Genomic DNA, 19,640 nt, shown 5'->3' with positions numbered 1-19,640 from the left:
GTACCACCAGGGAAGTCCAGCCCTTCATTTCACAGATCTTTATTCTCCTCTGCTGCGTGCCAGGTGCTATGCTGGGGGTGATGGACTTCAGCCCAGGGAAACAGGAGCCCCCCCGGCTGTGTGTGGGTCTCACCACCGCCTCGATGGCTCTCGGGGGCTCCCGCTTTCCTGCATCTTCCTCTGGCTCTCCTGCCCCTGTTGCTGGGACTGCCCCCCTCGCCCCCATGACCCGTGGGGGCGGATCAGTGCCACAGGAGGATTGCTGTGCTTGTTGCAGGAGGACCCCAGGGCTGTCTTGCCTCAGCAGCTGTTGGCACCATCAGCTCCGTGGGCATCACTTTCTCCCCTGCCTCAGAGGAGCCCGAGTCCAGCCAGGAAGCAGAGGGAGGCCTGCGGAGGGCAGAGCCGAGTTCTGTAGGGCACGTGTCATCCCGGTGAGTGACAGGAGCGAGAGCCCTGACTCGGGAGGTGGGGGGGTGGGGTGCTGGGTGGGGAGGAGCCCCCCAGAGCGGCAGCAGGATAAGTTAACTACTCCCAGATCCTCAGAGGGCTTCTAGATTAGGTGTAAGCATGGCACCCCAGCAGTCCGTTCCCTGCCCTGTTCAGTCTAGTGTGCGTGCTTATTCATTGCGCAGGCTTTCCCCGAACGGCCTCTAGCTGCAGGCGCTGTTCTGGACACAGCTGTGCATACAGTCCCAGCCCTCCAGGTGCTCCCAGGATGGGCTCTCTGTCAGAGGACTTGCTTCTGACCCTGGGGTGGGAAACAGCCCGGCACTCACGGTTCCACGCTCTCCTTCAGCCCCGAGGTTCCGAGTCCTTGCCCTGGGGCTGCTGAGCTTTGGTGAGCTGGTCTTCTGGCCGGGCCCTCCTTTCTCCACAACACATCATCCCTGGTGCCATGTGGCCCAGGGCTTCACATGCTACTGCAGCCAGATCTCCATCTCCTGCCCCACATGCTCCCCGGAACTCTGGATTTGTGCATCCAGTTCCCCTGACATCCCCACTAGGGTGCCCGAAAGACCTAGTGGAACTCTTGATCACTTCTGATGAAAGCTGCTTCCCGGAGTCCTCCCCCCGGCCAACACACAGCACCCCGCGATCCCCACGGTGCTCGCACTCCGCCGTCTCGGCTGCCCGCTCCCCGTTCCCTCCCAGCCTCATCCACTGGCACATCCTCTTTGGCCCCTGCAGCTACCTGCATGGCATTTCTCCTGGTCTCAGAGTGTTCCTTCTTTCTGTGCAAACCTAACGGTCTCTATCTGCTCTCTGCCTTCCTCCTGCCCCTCAGTTCCTTCTCCACGCAATAGTCTGAGGTGTCTTTTGAAAACCTTAATTAAGTGATGTCATTTCTGTCCTTTTACTTACCTCACCCTGACACAAACCCCTTACCCTGACATAGCACTCAATGAAATACAGCTTCGCTCACCTGTCAGATCCCTGCTGATCCCTCTTTCCTCATTACATCAAAGTCCTACAGGCTCGGCCCCGTCATGTTCTCAAACCCACCACACAGCGAGCCTCTTCCTGCCTAGATCTGTGGTTTCAGCTGCTCCTTCGCCCTGGAATTCTCACCTCCAGGCTCGGCAGGGTTGACTCCTTCCTGCCATTCAGCCCTCGGTTTAAATGTTGTCTTGTGAGAGAGGCCTTCCCCAGCCACCCTGTCACCCTCTGCTTCACCCTGCTCATCGGTCACTCAGAGGGCTTCTCCCTGTTTACTAGCCTGTTGTTCGTAAGCCCCCAAGTGGAAGGGCCTTGTCTGGTTTATCCCATACCCTCGTGATCTGCCACGTGCTGGCAGGAAGCCTGGCAGAGGTTCCGAGGAGTCACTGGTGAACCCATAGTGGGCTGTGACTCTGAGCGTCTTCCCTGCTGCCCAAGCGAGGCTCCTGCAGAAGCCCACTCGGCTTTTCTGTCTGCAGCCTGGCTGTCACCTCCTCGAGGCTGGGGTGCTGGCCCAGCTGGGCCCACGGGACCCTAAGGTTCTTGCCTCCCACAGCCCTCTCCCATGCACCTCACATCCACCTTTGCATTTCAGTGCCTCGTCGGGGGTCAGTGCGGGCCCCAGCCCGCCCTCCGCCGCCGCTTCTGACAAGAGCAAGGAAAGCAGCGGAGGCATTGCCTCTGCCCTGGGGCTGAAGAAGTTCTTCTCAGCGCTGAGTCAGGGCACGCGGCCCAAGATGGCCAAGTCCCGCAGCTACAGCGTGGAGCAGCTGCAGCCCCCGGCACCCGGCCTGGCTTTACACACTGGCACCCCCAAAGTGAAGAGAGCCCCGTCCTTACAATCCCTGCATCTGGTGAGTGCCATGGGCCCAGCCGAGGGGTGTGTGAGGGCAGGGGGGTGGTAGCCACTACTGAGATGAAAGGTGAAGGAGAAGGGAAGTGCCAGGCGTGCTCCTGAGGAGCCCGGGGTGGGGAAAGGGACGCTCCTGGCATCCCCACAGTGCATCCGAGAGACGTGAACTCCCTGGACACGGTGCGATGAGCGAGTTCTGTCCTTCCACCCCACTGCCTCAGCCTGGGCTCAGCCTAGACCCCTCCCCCTCCCTCACTCCACCACCTCTGCCAAGGCCTGCCATCGGCTGCCTGATTATTCTGGAAGCTTCCCCATGGCCACAGCCACTCTGTTAGTCTAGCACAGATCACTGCATACCTGGATTGCCTCCACAGCCTCCTCACTGGCGTCCCTGCCCTGTCTTTCCCCATGTGGCTTCCAGAACGGTCCTTCCTGCATGCAAATTTGGTCCTGCTGCCCGCCTTGTGGAACATCCACCATTGGTCCCTTACCACCCCCAGGAAAACACTTGGAGGTCACTCGACATTGCCAAAGGGTTTCTATAATCTGACCGCTTCAGTAATCTAACTGATCATTCCCCTAATACTCAACCCCAGTTATCCTTGACCTTGCAGTTCTGAAATCAGGCCACACAGTTTGAACCTTCACCTGAAATAGTCTTCCCATCTTCTCTGCCTGCTAATTCCTGTTCATTTAAGGCATGACTTCCTCCAGGAAACCTCTAGTCCTTCCTTGGGCTGAGCTGGGCACCTCTGCTCCATCTTTCCTTCTCATCCTGTGCTTTCCTCCTTCATGGAACTTGTCATGTAGTATTTTGATTTTTGTCTGTCTCTCCTCAGTGGAATGTGAGTCTCTGAGGGAACACTACTTGATCTTTAGATTCCAAATAGTTAGTATAATAATTAGCATAGTAGACATACACAGCACACAGTGAATGAACGAGAGAGTGAATGAACACAAGGCAGCCTGCTGAAGTTCCCTTCTCATGCGCTAAAGGATAAACCGACAGCAAACCAACAGCAGTGCTTAAGTCTCAGCTAGGTGTCTGAAAGTCTATTCTAGTCCAGGTTTTCCAGGTATCATCTCTGTTCTCTTCCCTGCCTTCTCTCCTGGGCAGAACAAAGTAGGCGATTGCAGTTTAGGGCATTGGAGCCTTTCATTTTTCAGCCTGAAGAAGGGAAGAGAATGCAGGCTGAACGAACATTCCATTGGTCGTCTTGCATCATGTATAGTATAAATATTTGCTGGTTGGATGAATTGGAATGTAAAGAAACATAAGCAAAATGATCTCAAGCTGGGGACAAAAGCCTAGAGTGACATGGTGCTCCAGGAATTTGCTGCTTTTCTCCTGAAGTTAGATTTGTCCTCGGTGTGTCTGAGCCATGGTGCTCAGATGTATGGCCATCAGAGCTTCAGTCTGTGTACCCAAGGGAGATGACAGCCCATTATCTGCCATGTAATCCGAGTGGGCCAAGTTAGGAAGTAAGCTGGCCAAGAAAGGGTGAGAGCAAGTGTGGGAGGACTGAGCAGCAGAAATAATTGTTCAAGAACTAAAAAAAGAACATAAAATAAGACTCCGCCTCACCCTGGTATATTCATGACCTATCTCAGGGTGTGCGTGGTGAGGGTGCAGATGGGCTTGGTTTTTACTCTGCCCTTCTAAATAGGCAGTGAGCACCCTCACACAGGCGGCTCCCATGTCCTCTCGTGACTGTGGCTCATTCGTTCCTCCCTTCCCCCTCCTCCCTGCCTTTCCACTCTTGAGTTGAACATGACTTCTTCCAGGAAGCCCTCCAGAACTTCAAGGCAAGCTCAGGGCCCCCTCTTAAGCTTCTAGATAATACAGCTTCCCGAGAGCATGGATTCCCAATGTGATAAATAAGGTGTGCAGTAATTGTTTAGAAGTCTGCCTCTCCCTGCCTCCCAGCCGCACCCTCAGAATAGCCTCCTCACTGGGTCAGTTTCTAGAACACAGATCGGACCTTGTAATTATTCTGATTAGTATCATTCAGTGGCTCCTCTGCAGGTCATACGAGGTCTCTCCAGATCTGGCCCTTGGCTCCAGCCCATCGCCCATCACCTCTGCAGCCCAGCCACGAGAATGTTCCAGAACACCCATGCTTTCTTCCATCTCTGTCCGTCTGCCTCTACTACTTCTTATGCCTGGAACTCCCCACTCCTGTCTTCACCTGGAGAGTTCTTGCTTCAGGTGTTGCGCAGGCAGCGGCTCCTCCAGAGCCCCAAGGCCTCCTGAGCTGAGTTGCTCTGCTTCCCTACACAGCGTCATCCATGCTTCTAGCCTCACACTTACAACATACATTTACAGCTTCTGACCTGTCCATGCTGACCCCACCCCACTGTGCTGTGAACTCCTTGAGGGACTTCAGTCTTATCCATCATGCACAGTGTTTTTAGGTGCATACTTGATAAAATTTTTGATGTCGGCGATCATAAAAGGGATACTAAAGAATCACAAACTAAGACTTTAACTCTAAAATTGTGTACATGATTCTGTAATTATTTGGTCTTACCTTTTTTTAAAATGTATTTATTTATGACTGTGCTGAGTCTTCACTGCTTTCTCTAGTTGTGGTGAGTGGGGTTACTCTAGTTGCGGTGGTTATCGCTGCAGTGGCTTCTCCTGTTTCAGAGTGCAGGCTCTAGGTATGCAGGCTTCAGTAGTTGTGGTGCACAGGTCTATTTGTCCTGTGATGTGTGGAATCATCCTGGACCAGATCTCGAACCCGTCTCCTGCATTGGCAAGTGGTTTCTTAACCACTGGACCGCCAAGGAAGTCCTACCTTTTTTTGTTTATCAAGGAGAAAGTTAGATTTTCTTAATCAGTGACATAATTAGCATTATCCTACTCAGTTGTTATTTCAGCCAACACATTTTTTTCATTATTTGAAGCTTCAGAGTGCCTGAGAAGCCCATCTCTTTAAGTAAGTTATGGTTATTGTGTTAAGCACTTTTAGCAGGCCCTCAGGTTCATGGTTGGGGTTCCCTTTCTGTCAGCCCCTTGGTGGTGGCTTAGTCACTAAGTTGAGTCCGACTCTTATAACCCCATGGACTGTAGCCTGCCATAGTCCTCTGTCCATGGGATTCTCCAGGCAAGAGTACTGGAGTTCCTTCTCCAGGGGATCTTCCCGACCCAGGGATTGAACTCGGTCTCCTGTATTGCAGGCAGATTCTTTACAGACTGAACTACCAGGGAATCCCTGTCAACCCCCTTACAGATGGCTTTTCTTACCTGCAATATTGGGTCTTCCCCACCAGGTGTCACCCTCTCGCCAACATCGGAAAGCCACCTCCTTTCAGAACCTCCATTCTCTGCTGAGTGGCAAGGTGGACCGCTCCAACCTCTACCTGGTAGGGGAAACAGGGGGTCACAGTGCTGCTGACAGGTGAGAGTGGGCAAGTGTTTGGAGGGGAGACCCAGCGCATGGACAGTGGAGCTGTACACTTAACTCCTTCCCGCCTTAGCAGCATGGCCCGGGGGGTCCCTTTAAAAGAGAAACCGAGGCCGGATACCTGTGCCTCAGGTACCTCAGGGGTCTTAGAGCCCACACTTCAGTGCCCTTGTCCTGAGCAACTGGACAGGGCTTGGGGCTTCTGTAGAGTTGGAAGTTTTGATTCCTCCATCCCTTTACTATCTAATGACATCTTGAAATCTGAATGTTCAGAGAGCTTCCTTAGTCCAGCTGAAGATTTGATTAAAGATCCAGAGACAGGGTCCCCAAAGAGGTCCTTGACCCCTGACCAGGCCTGCCCAGAGAAACCGCCCTCTCTGATGAGACCCGCTAGGCTATACCGGGGGCTCCACAGAGGGGCTTCAGGGGGTCTATTAATTCCTGGAATTTTTGTGTAAAATTAAAAACCTTGTCACATTCTTAGAGCGATCTCTAATTAAAGTGATTAAAAACCACTGGGGGAGGGGGCTCTGTGGAACCTCACACAGCTGTGGGCACCGCCAGGCCCAGCCCTGTCCGGAGGCCTCCTCTAGGCCTAGAGGCTCCAGTGCCCGCCCCCTCTGCCCTGCCTCGCCTCTCGCCCCTTACAGGCCGGGCAAGGCGCCAGCCCGGCGCGCCCTCAGCGTGGAGGACGTGAGTGCCCCCGGCCTGGCGCGCCCCGTGGGCCGCCTGCTGGAGGTGTTCCCCGACGGCACGAGCCAGCTGCAGCTACAGCGCCCCCCGGAGGGCACTTTCGGCTTCAACGTGGCCTCTGGGAATGGACGCAGGGACTCAGGTAGGCCCCCGGCCTCTGTTCTGGCTCCACGGCCCCCGGGGCATCAGCAGACCGCAGCAGTGCCTTCTGGCCGTGGCCGTTTCTGTTTCCGGTTTTCACCGAGCAAGAGCTCTAGACTCAGAGAGCCTCTCAATGAAGGGACTGGAATTCTCCCCTCCAGGCGGTGGAGATGGCAGGCTTGCCCCACTGTCCCTCCGTCCATCTTGAAATCAGACTCCCGACTCCCATCTTTTCAGGGGAGAGTCAGAGGGAGGTTGTTTGTGTTGGCTGGTTCTCCGGATCTCTTTGATGTGGTTGGTGTGGTTCCCTTCCTCTAGCTGCGGAGTGTGTCCCGGCACCTGGACCTTGCCTGCCTGGCTGTGCACCCAGGCCCCTCCCTCAGGACGGGCTCCTGCTGGGGATGTTCACATGGATCCTGGCTCCAGGCCCCTGGCCGGGGGGCCTGCTAGGTCCCGATTCCTCACTGGCAGGATCAGGGCGGGCCTCTGGACCTCCTTCTGCACCCTGGCCAGTTCTCAGCCCTGCTGATGAATGTTTCAGGGAAAAAACCACTTGCCCAGGCCTTTACCCAAGGTCTGTGGGCTAGGATCCATCACAAGGTGAAAGTGAAGTGAAAGTGAAAATCGCTCAGTTGTTTCCGACTCTTTGCAACCTCATGGACTATACAGTCTCTGGAATTCTCCAGGCCAGAATACTGGAATGGGTTGCCATTTCCTTTTCCAGGGGATCTTCCCAACCTAGGGATCGAACCCAGGTCTCCGGCATTGCAGGCAGATTCTTTACCAGCTGAGCCACTCGGGATCCATCACAGGGTGGGGGACCTTGAAAGGTATTTCTCAGCTGAGATGAGTAGGGAAGGAAAACAGACATGCAGGAGTGGGAAGGAGAGGAGAAAGAGGAGGAAAAACGGAGAGGCAGACACAGAAAGACACACGCAAAGCTGCCCTGGGTGGATTGTGCCGCGGTGGGTTCAGTCCTGTGCTTTGATCTCCTGAGTCAAAGCTATTTAGGTAGCAGAACACTGTCTGCTGCTGGAGTTGCAGACTGAAGTGAGTTCTTGCATATGTTCCATCATTTATTTTTCAACAGTATACGTTGAGCATCCACTAGGTGTTGTAGATACTGGGGACAGAGCAGTAAGTGGAACAGATGAAATCCTTGTCCTCAGGAGTATACATTCTCATGAGGGAGTTAGACTATCTATCTATCTATATATATATAGCAGGATAAGGCCCAAGGGCAGTGAGTTGGGAGTCCTGATGGGGCAGCTTTTCTGAGAACAGACCCCTGAGCAGACAGACACTGGCATGAAGTGAGGGTGGCCCCATGTGATGTCTGGGCAGTGAGTTCCAAGCAGAGAGAACAGTCCATGCAGGGCCCTGAGGGCTGGAAATGAGCTTGGCCTGTGGGAGGAACTGCAAGGAGGTCAAGCTGGACAGAGGGGGGCAAGGGGGAGAGACTAAGCTGAGGGTAGGAAGGTTGGGGGATGGCTGAGCCTCCAAATGTGGGAGAGAGACAGTTGAGCTCAGAAGGGGCCGTCTTCTTTGAGATGAGACAGGAGTTACCAGGGACTTGGAGCCGGGACCGACATGCTCTGATTTAACGCTTTTACCAGGATCCCTGGCTGCCGTGTTGAGAATAGACCCTAGTGGATTGCAAGTGAAGCCAAGGAGCCCAGTTTTAAGGTTATTTCAATTGTCTGGGATAGACATGGTGGCGGCGGCTTAGACTAGCATGGCCGTGGAGGTGGTAAGAAGTGGCCGGGTTCTATCTGACTTGAAGGTAGTTTTGACTATTTGCTGGTGGATTTTACATGAGTGTGAGAGGAAAGGAGGACAAGGGTCTCCCCACTCTGGGCCTCAGGAGGGTAGCCGTCTGTCCTTGCAGGGAGATGGTGGATGTGAGCATGTGCTGACCATCATAAAGCATTCCACAGGCTGTTAGCCACTCTGCCCTTTCCTCCAGCTTCCTCTGCCCTTTGGTGAGGGGGTCAGGCCCTGCCAGAGAGGCAGCATGCAGGCGTAGTTAGACGACAGAGCGTGGTTTGTACTCCAGCGCCACTGCTGTCTGTGTGACCTTGAGCAGGTTACTTACCCTCTCTGAGCCTCTAGTCTCTAATTTGCAAAATGCGGGACTTCCCTGCTGGTCTAACTGTTAAGACTCTCTGCTTCCCCTATAGGGGGTACAGGTTCAATCCCTGGTCGGGGAACTAAGATCCCACATGCCAGGCAATGCGATCCAATAAATAAGTAAATGCTGCTGCTAAGTTGATTTAGTCTTGTCTGACTCTTTGTGACCCCATGGACTGCAGCCCACAGGGCTTCTCTGTCCATGGGATTCTCCAGGCAAGAATAGTGGAGTGAGTTGCTGTTTCCCCCTCCAGGGGATCTTCCCAACCCAGGGATCGAACCCATGTCTCTTATGTCTCCTGTGTCAGCAAGCAGGTTCTTTACCACTAGTGCCACCTGGGAAGCCCATAAATAAATAAACAGCACCTAACTTGTAAAATGAAGCTAATGAAACCCTACCTGGAAATTTCAGTGGGGTATATAGGAAAGTACTTGGCACATGTTGTTCCTTCCCTCTTCAGAAAAAGAATGTGTATTTGGGGAGTAGAAATCCAGACAGAGGGCGGGGGGGAGGGGGCGAAGACATGATCTGCACCAGCTGCCAGTGTGAGCTCACGCCCAACTGGGCATTCTCCTGTGCCCCCCATCCTTCCCACAAGTCCCTTTAGGCCTTTTTGCTCCCCCATCACCCATCATGGACTGCTGATGAGCAGGGGTCTCCAGTGACCAGGAGCTTCTTGGGCTCTGCCTTGGCCTGATCTGCAGGCACCCCTTGCCTGGGTGGGTGCCAGGTCTTCCCTGTCCTGCCCAGGTGGCACCCTCCTCTGGCCACTGCGGTTGGCTGTCGGATGTCCTGCAGAGATGCCCTCACCCTTGGAATGCAGCTGGTACTGGTGCATCCTTGCCTCAGGCCGTGCTCCAGCCCCCCGGGATCACTTCTCCTGGGCCTCAGAGGGGCTGTGAATTGGGGCTGGTTTGCATTCCTCACTAAAACATCATGATGTAGGCGTTCCTTGCTGGCTATCACATCTAAGTCTGTACAAGCACGTGAGAACGGCAGGCTTCGCCTTCTGCTTCTCACTGAAAACAACACAGAGATCATACATCCTTAACAAAGGCCATTTCCAGCAGACAATAAATGTCTACAATGGCCTCTCTGTCATACTTGTGTCATGACTTCCAACTGTGAAACGTACCCCGGAGTCTTTCCCCTACATGGCAGGCGTGACCGCAGTGTCTGGTCCTCCGACTGCATTCTTTTGGATTTTCTCATCCCTCCCCACTGGCATGCTCTGCTGGACAGCTGCCATTTCTGCAGGTTCCTCCCCTGCCTCCTTACCTGCCTTTCCGCCACTACTGCCAGCACACAGACAAGGCAGGCAAGCTGCTAAAGAACACAGAAAGAAGAGGGGAAGGCTAGGGCAAGGGCTGCGAGAAAAGCCTTGTGCAGCCAAGGTGACAGACAGGCCTTGCCAGGAGGGAGCCAGCCTTGCAGGAAAGGCTCAGTTGAGCCAAGAAGCACCGAGAGCAAGTTCCACAGCTCAGACCGGGGAGCCGGAACATGTCAACAGATTGGCTTTGCTAAACCCAAGAGCTGCAGACCTTCGGGTGCCTTAGAGGAGATTTCCGTGCACATTCAAACCCCAGTGTTGGAGGGTGGGCTTTGAAAAGCTTGACTTCTCTTGGGACCAGAACGAGGCTGGGCGGACTGGGGAGATGACTTCCCACTCATCCAAGACGTCTTAAAAGGCTTCCAGCCAGAGAGGAGATGCTCTTTCAGGTCCCTTCTAAGAACACTGACTTTAAGAGGAAGTAGAGAGCCCGATGTGGACAGCTGCTAAGTGTTTCTAATCAGCCAGCCCAGCCCAGGCTGGGGAGCAGCGAGGGTGCTTAAAGCCACGCCAGCGTGTCCCAGGGCACAGGCTCCCCCGCCTGCAGCCTTCCTGCTCTGCACACTTGTGCTCACTTGGTGCGACTCGGTGGGTGGGGGGCACTCATGGATAAGGGACACCCCGTCTTCCCTGGAAGAGCCTGTGCTCCCTTGCTCCCTCAGGCAGAGACAGCTGAAGGGGAGGGTTTGAAAGGTTTTCCGCAGAAGTAGGCACTTGGTCAGCTGGACTGTCCTACACTGTGTGGCCAGGGAGCCCAGCCCAGCCAACCCGAGGCCCCCAGAGCCTGCTCGGCTGACATGAGTTCCTCTAATTGAACTGGGGAAAGAAGGAGAAGCAGCTCCTTCCCAGGTTCACCCTACCTCAGACACCCAGGAAATGGTCCCAGCCGGGTGGGGCCCCTCGGGGACCCTGGAGGGGAGAGTGTATGCAGACAGGAAAAGTGAGCCTGGAAACCTGACTGGAAACAGGCGGCTTGAATTTCTATGGGGGCTTCCCTCGTAGCTCAGTTGGTAAAGAATCCGCCTACACTGCAGGAGACCTGGGTTTGATCCCTGGTCGGGAAGATCCCCTGGAGAAGGAAATGGCAACCCACTCCAGTATTCTTGCCTGGAGAATCCCATGGACAGAGGAGCCTGGTGGGTTACAGTCTATGGGTTCGCAAGAGTTGGACACAACTTAGCAACTAAACCAACTAACCAACCAGAATTTCTGTGTTTCCTGGGCTTTTGCCCAGATGCCTCTGAATTCTAAGGATCCATATCCAAGGAAGACTGAAGCCAGGGCTGGTCCTAGACAATCTGGGGAAGCAAATGAGGTTTGGGTTTGACCTCAGCCTGTTCGCTATTCCCTGGGCTTCCCAGGTGGCGCTAGTGGTTAAGAACCTGCTTGCCAAGGCTGGAGACATGAGTTCGATCCCTGGGTCAGGGAGATCCCCTGGAGAAGGGAATGGCAACCCTGGACAGAGGAGCCTGGCGGGCCACAGTTCACGGAGTCGAAAGAGCTGGACACGGCTGAGTGACTGACACTTTCACTTGTTTGTGGCTCCAATGATACCACCCACCCCCAGCTACTTGAGAGCAGCAACTGGGTCTTATTTGTGAATGCCACCTAGAGCAGGGCCGGGCATGTCATAGGTCTTAACATTTTCCTCTTTATTTTATAATCAAAGCTTCTCCCAGAAAAAGATAAGGTTAGCTCATTCACACTGAGTTATACATGAATAACAACAGCTTAAGGCATTATTTGTATTAGGGGCATTTTAAAAGAGAAAAAAGGAAAAATGAAGTGGAGGCGGGCCTGCTCTATCATAAATCGAGTTGTGGTTGTGAAGTGGAATAATGAGGGAATGTGCGTGCATGCGTGCGTGAAGCACCTTGGATAAGCACCTGCCTCCCCTCCACCCCCACCCCCCCACACCACCCAGCTGGTCGGCATTCCACAGAGCTGCGTGTCTTTGATTTGGATTTCCTGCGTTAATTCTTCTGTTTTCCTTTGCAGGGTTCTACGTGCAGGAGATGGCTAACAAGAGCACAGCCAAGCTCTACTCGGGGCTGCTGGGGGTGGGGGATGAGATCCTTGAGGTGAACGGGGCCAAGGTTGCAGGGCTGGGCTTGGCTCACGTGAGGGAGCTCCTGGCCCATGCGGAGAGCTTGTCAATCCGGGTGCTGAGGCAGAGGCCTGTCCCACAGTGATGCAGAGGTGCCTTGGCCCTCACTGTCACCCCCCGACCCCGCTGGAAACCCCGAACTGCCCCGGGGGTGGCTGGGAATGTGCTTCACAAAGCTGCTTTGTCTACTGAAAATGAACGCGGTGGCGTGCAGCCCCTCGGGCTTCTGTGACTGACCATACTTGCAGAGGGAAGGAGCCTGCTTGTGTGTTTTGTTTAAGGATGTTAATTTATGCAGAAGCAGGGAAGGGAATGGGTCTCCGGCCCTGACCAGGCCTGAGGTGGGGTCACCGTCTTCTGGCACCTTTGTTGGCAGCAGGAGGAGAGAGATTCGGTGGGTCCCTCGGTTGGTCCCTAAGCATCATCGCCTTACCCCCAGGCCCCGTCCCACACTGTCGGGGGCTCCCCCAGCTCCTCTCACTCCAGAGCCAAAGAAAGTACTTGGCCATATTGGCCTTGAGCCTGCCTTTTTCAGTCTCATTTCTCCCAGCTCCCATCTGACACCTTTGCTCTTTTTCCAAAAATCGACCAAGTGTCCAGGAGTCACAGCCTTAGTGGACCATATATCCCAAACCAAAAATCGGCAACATGTGTCTGGTGTGAGAATATCTGAGAGATGTTATCTGGTAGTCAGAATATTAAGGGTTTCTGGGAAATCTTTTTGATATATGAGGTTGAAGGAACAAAACGAAACCGAGACCAACTTTAGGGAAGTGCAGCTGTGGCCATTGGGACTGGCCAGACCAACCCTGCCCCACACCGCCCTGACCTCTGCTCCCGCCCAGAGTGAGGCTGGTGCCAGGCTGTCCTCAGCCACAAGCTCTCAGCCCAGACTCCCTGGGGGCAGCTGTGGGTGGGTCGCTGGCAGGGAGACGGCAGGGCACTCGGGCAGGGGGAGGGGCCATCCCGCCTGGCACTTCCACTGCCCAAAGTGTTGGGACTCTCTGGAAGTAGTCTTAAATTATTAAAAAGCAAAGCCAAAACGTCTCCCACTCTTGAGTCGCTAAATTTTGGGCTGAATGTTCACTTGACCTTCACTAGCCTGACAGGGGCCTGGGGGGAAGGGGGAGGGAGGACACAGGCATGGCAGTGGGCTGTGTTGGCATGCCAGAGGGGGAGCTGGGGAGGCCTCTGGGGTTGGGGTGATGCCAGGGTTGAGGCGGAAGCCTCCAGAGGTTGTTCTTTGGCTGGAAGAGGAGCGCTGGGCAAGGTGCCTTTAGGAGCATGAGACCAGAGCTAAGGGTCCTCAGATGGGATCAGTGGGGGTGGGCAACCCGGGGCTGCTGGGGGCAGGCTGTGGTGAAAACACTGCAGAATCAGGTTACCGTGTGTGTGGCTGCAGCTCTTAGCAGGCACGGTTGCTGAAGGAGACTTGTGGCCTGAGAGAAAGATGACAGGCAGTGGGAAGGGGGAGGTCAGGCAGTCGTGTGTGTGTGTGTGTGTGTGTGTGTGGTGAGTGTTCTCTCCCAGGAGACATGTGGCCTGAGAGAAAGATGACAGGCAGTGGTGGGGGGTGGGGAGAGGTCAGGCAGTCGTGTGTGTGTGTGTGTGTGTGTGTGTGTGTGTGTGTGTGTGTGTGTGTGTGTGTGTGTGTGTGTGTGTGTGTGTGGAGTGAGCTCTCCCAGGAGACATGTGGTCTGAGAGAAAGATGACGGGCAGTTGTGGGGGAGGTCAGGCATGTGTGTGTGTGTGGGAGTGAGTGTTCTCCTGTCCCAGGGCCTTAGCAGCAGCAGCCGGTTAAAACCCCTCTTTACTCCCCTGGAGGCTATCGGGGAAGGACAGCTCCCAGAGCCCCCAGCACGGCAGGCTGGGGAGGCTGCGCTGGCCTGGGGTCAGGGTGACGGGATTGAGCAGCGGGATCAGTGGAACAACTACTTGGGTCTTCCAGGTGTGAACAGGGCGCTGGGATAACTCAGACACCAGCCCAGTCCCCCCACAGCATAGAAATGGCCCCAAAACAGGAACTACAAGAGTGGGGAAACCCTGGCATCTCCTGCACTTGTGGCCTTGTGTTCATAAGACTCTGAGGAAATTTCATGTTGAAAAATGCTTCTAGAGGCAAAAAGGCCTGCTCTTTTCTCTGTCTGGTGAGGATAACCAGGATAACATGCCTCTTCAGCCCCAGCTGGGAAGTGGGGTGCTTGGGCTGGGACTGGGTAGGGGAAGGTTTCTAAGGAACCCTGAGCAGCTGCATCTGTTAGATCCCAGGTGCGGGATCAGGCTTCTAACACATCTTATTTCATCCTTAAACTAGTCCTGCCAAGGATGTCCCATTTATTGTCTTCTTTTACACAGATGGAGAACCAAGTTCAGCAGTGATGACAGGCCGTTCAGACCTAGTACTCTGACTGGGGGCCCACTCTTCCTACCGAAGCCCCCCCCCGCCTGGCCCCCATGCCAAAAAAAAGGCTGGATGGAAGGAGGGAGGGAGGTGCTACGGGTTGTGTGTGAAGGAGACCTGCTTTACTAATTCCACGGAGGCCGAGGGTGCTCCCTCCTGGAGTAAAGCGATGCTGGGCCCCGACTTGTGTGGGTAGGAGGGGGCTTTGGATTCCCCAGCTTCCTGTGTGACCTTCCCCGACTGTTCTGCCTGGGGAACTGCTGACCTGGACAGCTAGGTCCAGCCCTGCGGCATCCACGCCTCCCACAGGGCCATCAGAACCTTCTCACTGAGAAAGTGTTAGTCGCTCAGACGTGTCTGACTCTGTGACCCTATGGACTGTAGCCCACCAGGCTCCTCTGTGCATGGAATTCTCCAGGCAAGAATACTGGAGTGGGTAGCCATTCCTTTCTGCAGGGGATCCTCCCAAACCAGGGATTGAACTCCGGTCTCCTAAATTGCAGGCAGATTCTTTACCAGCTGGACCACTAGGGAAGCCCTTGTGTTAACTAGGAGCCAGGCCGTGGGAGATGCAGGAGCTCAGATGAGAAAGATAGGCTCCACCTTACCTGGCCAGAGGCTCGGGGAAGACTCAAGCATCACCACCTGGCCGGATAGTGCAGAGAGGAGGCACCTGGGGAAGAGAGGCTGACAGTGATCTGAGATTAGCTGGGGGAGGCCTGCTTAAGAAGGGGGAGGAAAGGCTCTTAGGCAGGGTTTTGTAAAAAAGAGGAGGAACTCCCAGGAAGGTAAGGGAAAGGATGTTCAGACACAGAAAATAAGCAGCATGTTCAAAAGTATGGCTTTCTCCTGAATCTGCCCTCTAATCCCTCCGGTGGCCATGTAAGCTGTGTGTCCAGACATCTCTTCGTAGAGGTAGGCACCTGACTCTGCAACCGCACGGAACAAAAAATGGCCCCGACTTTGGCTTCAGGCCTGTCAATATCCTTAGGACAGCCAGGAGCCTGTTCCGGTGGGATGGCAATCTCGGAGCCCCCAGCCAAAGCCGCGGATGTTGAGCTGGTCTGGCAGGTTTGTGGAGGAAGGACGCCTATTTGGGCTTTTTATTTTAGGGTCGCCTTTTCTCAGTACTGGAGGGGCACCTGGGAAGTGACAGTGCGTCTCCTCGGGAGAGCGCCGCTGGGTGTCTCCGGCTTGGGGTCCGCGAGGCTACTTTGTTCCAGATGGTGGTGCTGGTTTAGTCGCTAAGTCATGTCCGAGTCTTGCGACCCCATGGACTGTAGCCCTCCAGGCTCCTCTGTCCACGGGATTCTCCAGGCAAGAATACTGGAGTGGGTTGCCAGTTCCTTCTCCAGACGACCGTCCCGACCCAGGAATCGAACCGGCGTCTCCTGCATTGCAGGCAGATTCTTTACCGACTGGGCTATTCAGGCGCCGCCGGCAAGTCCGGTCGGCCCGCCCCGCCCCTCGGCGGCCCAGGAGGCCCCGGTCGCGCCGGCAGGAGGATGGGGCCGGCTGCTCTCCGGGCCGCCTGCGTCGGTCAGCGCGTCTCGGCGCCGCCGGGTCCTCGCCTCCGTGGGGCCGGGGAGGTCCAGCAGGTCGGGGCGCGCTTAGACCGCGGGAGAGCTGGAGCCTGGAGTCTGACGGGGCTGGGGTCTTGGGGATTTTACACGCCCCGCAGCCCGCACAGCCGGGACGCTCGGCTTGGCGCCCATTTTATCCTCGAGGAGCGCACCTTTGGGGGCGGGAGAAGGAGGAAGAGGGCAGCCTGCGGAGCTGCGCGGAGACCGCTCCCGGCCTTGGCGGCGCTGCAGGGGGACGAGCTGGAGCCGGGGCGGGGGTGAGGGGGAGCGAGGTGACGCCGGGCGGCACGCGTGTCGGGGCGCGGGCATGGGGACCCGGTGCGCGCAGTGCCCCGAGCATTCTCAGGTGGAGGAACCGCAGGCCCCAGTCGAATTTTGGAAACCAGGGTGGACCTGAGAATCCAGGGATGTGCATTCACTGTGCCGTCCCCCACCCTGCTCAGCCTGCTCCTCAAATACCCCAGAGCTCTCCTGGGGACAGGAAGGTCACAATCCTGGAGGGACTACTCATCTCCGAGTTGCAAATTAGGAGTCCGAGACTCGTGCTCAGCACATATACTAAAATAGGAGTACCAGACTCAGGTTAAATTACTTATCCAAGGTCACACAGCAAGTAATTAACAGAGGTAGGATTTGAACCCGGCCCTCTGCAACTCCCAGCCTGCGTCTGCCTTCCAGCGATCGTATGGGGATCGCTCCCACCCCGCCAGCCCCCCACCCCCAACCCCTGAAGCCTGTGATCAGCTCTCCAGGCCCAGCTCTGCAATGAACTTCACTATAGCAGGCCTGGGGGGCTTGGCTTCGGTTCTCCTTCAGGGACATGGAGCTGGTGCTCCCACCTCCTGGCTGGGGGAACAGAGGTGGGCAAATCATTTTACAGAGCAGTGTTTCTGAACTGCAGGCACAACTACCAGTGGGTCACAAAATATTTTAAAGAAAGACCGGCATTAAAAAATAAAAAACAGTGCTTCACACAAGGCAAGATTAGGTTTTGTATGGAAAATGCTCCTTTAAGACGTGTGTGTCCCAGAGTTGTAATCTGAAGCATGTTCTGCTCTGAGGGCGGCATAGAACCGTCTTTGGAGCTGAGGCTGGGAGGCTGGCCCCTCCATTCTGCCCTCAGGACCCAGCGCTGCCCAACTTAGGAGCTGCTGAATCCTGGCCTGAGGGCTGGTGTGAACGCTGGGCTCCTGGTGGCAAGAGGCATCCTTGCTCCTGCATCCCTGTCACCTTGAAGAGGCCTGCACCCGGGGTGGGGCACTGTGACGGGACAGGGCTTCCTGGTCCTGCAAGCTGGCCACTGGCAGTGGGATTCCCACAAGGGCAGTTTTTGGCTTGAGCTTCAAACTTCAGTTGCTGGTTTCTTGGTTCCACTGCATCCCAACTCCACACACTCACTCATCCACCCACTTATCTTATCCGTGTGTTTTTGTTGGGGCAGTCTCCCCCATGTCCACCCGTGGACCCCAGACAACCTTCAAATATGTTAGACATGTCCACCCACAGAAGCATTCCATGACACTGATGCCGAAAATTTGTGCACCAGAGCCAAATCTGGAGACAGAATTTTGGGTGACGTAGAAAAGAATGCTGCGGTCCAGGGGGTCACAAAGAGTCAGACACAACTGAGCAACTGAACTGAGAAAAGAATAGCTTTATTGCTTTACCAAGCAATGGGAGACACAGCAGGCTCTTCCTTTGAAAACTGTGTGTGCCACCCTGGAAGGATCTGGTGCGGAGTTTTATAGTACTGGTTCAAGGATGGGATTACTGATAAGACTAGGATGTGTCCAGGGCCTGCACTCCTTTAATCTGGTCCCAGGTAATCTCAGGATGAGCTTCTCTGGTTCCTTCAGTCCGGCCTCAGGTGGTCTTCTCTGGAATGAAGAATGCTAACATCTTTCATTTGTTGGGAGTTTTAGTCAAAGATGGGCTTCCCTGGTCACTCAGTCAGTAAAGGATCCACCTGCAGTGCAGGAGACCCAGGTTCGATCCCTGGGTCAAGAAGATCCCCCAGAGAAGAGAATGGCTACCCACTCCAGTATTCTTGCCTGGAGAGTTGGAAGGACAAAGGAGCCTGGCAAGCAACAGTCCATGGGATCACAGAGTTGGACATGACTGAGCGACTAACACACTTAGTCAAAGATACTGTTATGTGTTGTATCCCTTGAGAAGGAACCAGGACCCTGCTGCAAGGCTGTACAACTGTTTCTTGACTGTTCCTCCTTGTGTGTCTCTTCCATTTCTTCCCTGATTAGCAGCTATTCGAGTCCCTTTGGAACTCAGGGAAGAGCATGGAGGCTGGAGTCTGTCCCCTACGAACAAGAAAAGGGGGACAGAAAGGCTTCCATGTCCAGGAGCCCCACTGGGTCCTGCTCAGTTTCAACTCCTGCATGCTGACTATGGCCCCCTCTGCTGAACTCCTGTACAATCTCATCTCAAGGGCTCTTCCTTGCAGTTCTTTCCCCATAGAACTGCTTATTTATCTTCCACCAAAGTTACCTGGCAACAACTAGACTTCCCTGACTCATCTGCCCATTTCCCACCCCAGGCTGTCACCTGATCCCTTTCCTTCCCTCCCTCTCCATCATCCTCTCTGAAGTTTCCCTTTCTCCTAGACAGCCAGAGCACCTGCTTGAAAATGGCAACAGCCTTCCTTGGCAGGCAGGTCTGCCCAGCTCTCTCAGGCTGGGGTTTGGCCAGGTCACTGTGCTGGGCGCCAAGGAAGGGGCTGCGGCAATTGGCTCTGACACTCTGCCCACAGAGCCAGGCCTTAACAGCTGTCCTGCCAGGCCTGGAGGGTATCCGGGCTCTCCGGTGGATGCCCAGCTGCCTGCTGGGCTTGCCTTTGTTTTGTCCTTCTGCAGTCTGGACTCGGGCCCCGACTCACAGTGTGAAGCTGCTCTTAGGGTTCTGGCCTGATGCCGGGCCCTGGGGAGAGGCCTGCCCTGTCCTTGGGATGCCCGTATCCCCAGGGTGAAAGCAGTTACAGCTGTGTGGAGAGACAAACCAGTGTGCAAGGGCCACAGTGGTAGCCCCGGGCAGGCGGCCCCTCTGCACCTGCTGAGCAGAAAGCTTTCCCAGGAGAGGCAGTCCCAGCTTCCCTCCCAGCTCAGTGTTGTCTCAGGAACAAGGAACGCTGGCAGCCACAGGGGCTTACAGTGACCTTTGGACGCCACAGCTTTCTCATCCTGTGCTCCTCAGACTGTCTCCAGCCTTTTCTGAGTTTATATAATGAGCTTGGCTCACTTATTGTTTTACACATTTCCAGCCAAAGGAACAAAAGCTCCAGAACGTTTTATCAGCAAGGCTGACCTGCCCGAGGTCCCTGACCAGATTTCTTGAACTCTATAGTAGGCTTATAGGGATTGAGTTATGGTCAAGTTCAAAGTGGCTGGCGTCCATCATGACCATCTTTGGCACTTCTAGTTCAATGCTTTCACCTGCTGCTTACTTGTACTGCAGGTTATCTGAGCCTTCCTCTCCTCAGTTTGACCTGCTGTTTCTCTGGTTAGAACAATGGCTTGGTGAGAGAAACATCTGCTCGCCAC

At 54.9% G+C, this 19,640-nt stretch overlaps 1 protein-coding gene across 1 annotated transcript in view; it reads left to right on the top strand.

Annotated features, from left to right (window-relative positions):
- Positions 1 to 13,152, top strand: part of KIAA1614 (KIAA1614 ortholog) — a 41,763-nt gene extending 28,611 nt beyond the window's left edge. Inside the window, exons 6-10 of the mRNA XM_020868851.2 lie at positions 278 to 434; positions 2,036 to 2,294; positions 5,570 to 5,697; positions 6,354 to 6,538; positions 11,997 to 13,152. Coding sequence (XP_020724510.2) covers positions 278 to 434; positions 2,036 to 2,294; positions 5,570 to 5,697; positions 6,354 to 6,538; positions 11,997 to 12,190 — 923 coding nt within the window. The 3' untranslated portion in view covers positions 12,191 to 13,152. The remainder of the gene's footprint in view (positions 1 to 277; positions 435 to 2,035; positions 2,295 to 5,569; positions 5,698 to 6,353; positions 6,539 to 11,996) is intronic.
- Positions 13,153 to 19,640: the final 6,488 nt, after the last annotated feature.

The sequence above is a fragment of the Odocoileus virginianus genome, chromosome 11, assembly GCF_023699985.2.
Source record: "Odocoileus virginianus isolate 20LAN1187 ecotype Illinois chromosome 11, Ovbor_1.2, whole genome shotgun sequence".
Taxonomy (NCBI): Eukaryota; Metazoa; Chordata; class Mammalia; order Artiodactyla; family Cervidae; genus Odocoileus; species Odocoileus virginianus.
The sequence above is the reverse complement of the archived record's forward strand: the minus strand, read 5'-3'. Positions and strand labels throughout refer to the sequence as shown.